This window comes from Seriola lalandi, unplaced genomic scaffold (genome assembly GCF_002814215.2).
Source record: "Seriola lalandi dorsalis isolate HSWRI2012SDOR001 ecotype SW California unplaced genomic scaffold, Sedor1 jcf7180002054962, whole genome shotgun sequence".
In the NCBI taxonomy this organism is placed as follows: Eukaryota; Metazoa; Chordata; class Actinopteri; order Carangiformes; family Carangidae; genus Seriola; species Seriola lalandi.
Window position 1 is genome coordinate 1,348,178 of NW_019525513.1, and position 2,082 is coordinate 1,350,259.

General features: G+C 38.1%; 1 protein-coding gene across 1 annotated transcript; it reads left to right on the forward strand.

Annotated features, from left to right (window-relative positions):
• Window positions 1-592: 592 nt before the first annotated feature.
• LOC111646046 (KATNB1-like protein 1) lies at window positions 593-2,076 on the forward strand (the record flags this gene model as incomplete). The annotated part of the gene is made up of 6 exons (XM_023395437.2): window positions 593-1,065; window positions 1,173-1,210; window positions 1,294-1,570; window positions 1,687-1,802; window positions 1,892-1,942; window positions 2,025-2,076. Coding segments are annotated over exons 1-6 (642 nt in total), but the record flags the coding sequence as incomplete, so codon positions are not given.
• Window positions 2,077-2,082: the final 6 nt, after the last annotated feature.

The window sequence follows — 2,082 nt, forward strand, 5'->3', positions numbered from 1 at the left end:
TTGTTCAAGTGATTTATGAAAAAAAAGCAGAAAAAAATATTGATGTATGAGGATTTTATTGCAGATTTTGTGCGTGTACATTTTTGGCCACGAAGGTGTCCAGAGGGTAGTAAATTTTAAATCTGACACTACGTAAAAAATACTAATGCAATCAAATCAATTTTGTTGCTAATCTTTGACATATCCAAGACTCTAATCACCACCAAAGCCTCATCCCCCTACTATTTATTATATGGAAAATAATTAGTTTTATGTGTTTGTTTGTAATAAATAATCAAATAATGCAAAGAATTAAACTGGCATTTAAAGGGTTAAAATCCTTAAAATGATAGAATGTTTGGTAGTTTTGAGCACGTTTGAAGTTGTTTATTTGATTTATGAAAAAAAATTTAAAAAAAATATTGATGTATGATGATTTAAAAGCAGTTTTTTGTGTGTGTACATTTTTGGCCACGAGGGTGTCCAGAGGGTAGTAAATTTGAGGAGGGCATAAGGGTTAATTTCGTTAGCTGTTAGCTGATTGATTCAATTACTTGTTATTAACAGGTAAATTATAGCACGTTATGCTATACCGTGACACAATAAAAAGCCGTTTATTTTGTCTTTGAACGACACTTAGAGTTTAATGACACGGAATACGGTTTTTCGAAAAGCGTAACAGCCTTTCTGACCCGAATAAGTAAGCTAAATGTTAAATTAATAGCTTAAAACACTCACAACACAACTCAGCTGTCTGGCCCGGAAAGCAGTTACTGACTACGTCATTGTGCAGAAGGACAACAATGCCCACGTGGATTATGGGAAATTGTGTTTTATTATGTTTAGCCTGGAGAGCCTGTATGGACTGGAAAATAAAAACTTTATTCTCTTTTATTTCATATTTTTCCACCGTGTGTGTGTTTGTGTTTTAGGTATAGTAATTTGCTGTAACTGAGTCTCTCTTTTTGTTTAGGTATAATGGACTCCAACTGTGAGGATGGAGACTATCAAAATCTTGAGCATGCCTTCCACCATGATGCAGCCCAGTACAGAGTGACCTACCCTCGTGGGGGAAACACGAAAGAGGTGACCTCGGTATCTCCTTTTAAAATACAAATCTATTTCCATAAGCTGGACCTCTTTTGCTGCTTATCATAGTGTTATCACCATGCAAACTGTATTTTTCTATGCAGGTGGATTATGATAAAAATGAGGAGTCCAACAAAAAGAGGTAAGTTGTGCATCTTTTGTGTTTACTACAGCAATTGCATTATGTTTTTTCTCATTTCCCTCAAAACATTTTACCCTACCCAGGTATCCAGTGAGTCGCTCTGGTAACAACCCAGGCAGAGTGAAGCGGGTGGTGTCCTGTAAGAGGAAGACCCATCATCTGATGGTGGCTCGGAGGAAGCAGCTCGGGTCTGGGAGGAATTATGATGCTGCAAACAAGGAGAATGAGATGAACTGCTTACAGGACATGCAACAGGAGATATTTGACATGGACCCTTGGGAGTTCCCACTAAATGTCAACAATAACCACAAGGCTGGCAGAACAGGTCCTGAACAAAGCGACTACTCTACACTCACTGAGGTCAGGAATACTATCATGGCTCAGACTATATCTCTGTTCCTTTTGCTGTGGCTCTTTTTATGAATTTGTGTTTCTCTGAAATGCTTAATCTGTCTGAACCGATCCATATTTTTCAGCTCACAAGGGATCATAAAACAATGACTGATGTGCTCTTTGGAAGAAATCTCAGACTGAAAGTAGCTTTAACACTGTGGCAGAGAAATGTTGGAGAGCTACTGACATACTTTCTGAGGTACTTAGTGTTGGTTGGTTGCAAACATGTGCCACGCAATATGTGTGATAGAATTTCAAAGGTGTCGTTACATCACTGTCTTTGTACAGAATCCAAGACACTGGTGCGTTTGTTGATTTTCTGCCCCTGATAAGCAAAAGGTAAGCATTGTATTTTGCAAGAGACTGAGTAACACAGCCTACAAGCGAAGTACATGTCATTTAAATCTAATTCTCCTGACAGCATTGACAAGGACTCGACAGAGATTACCATTGGCTGTTGTGTTGACCTCTTTCCTTTA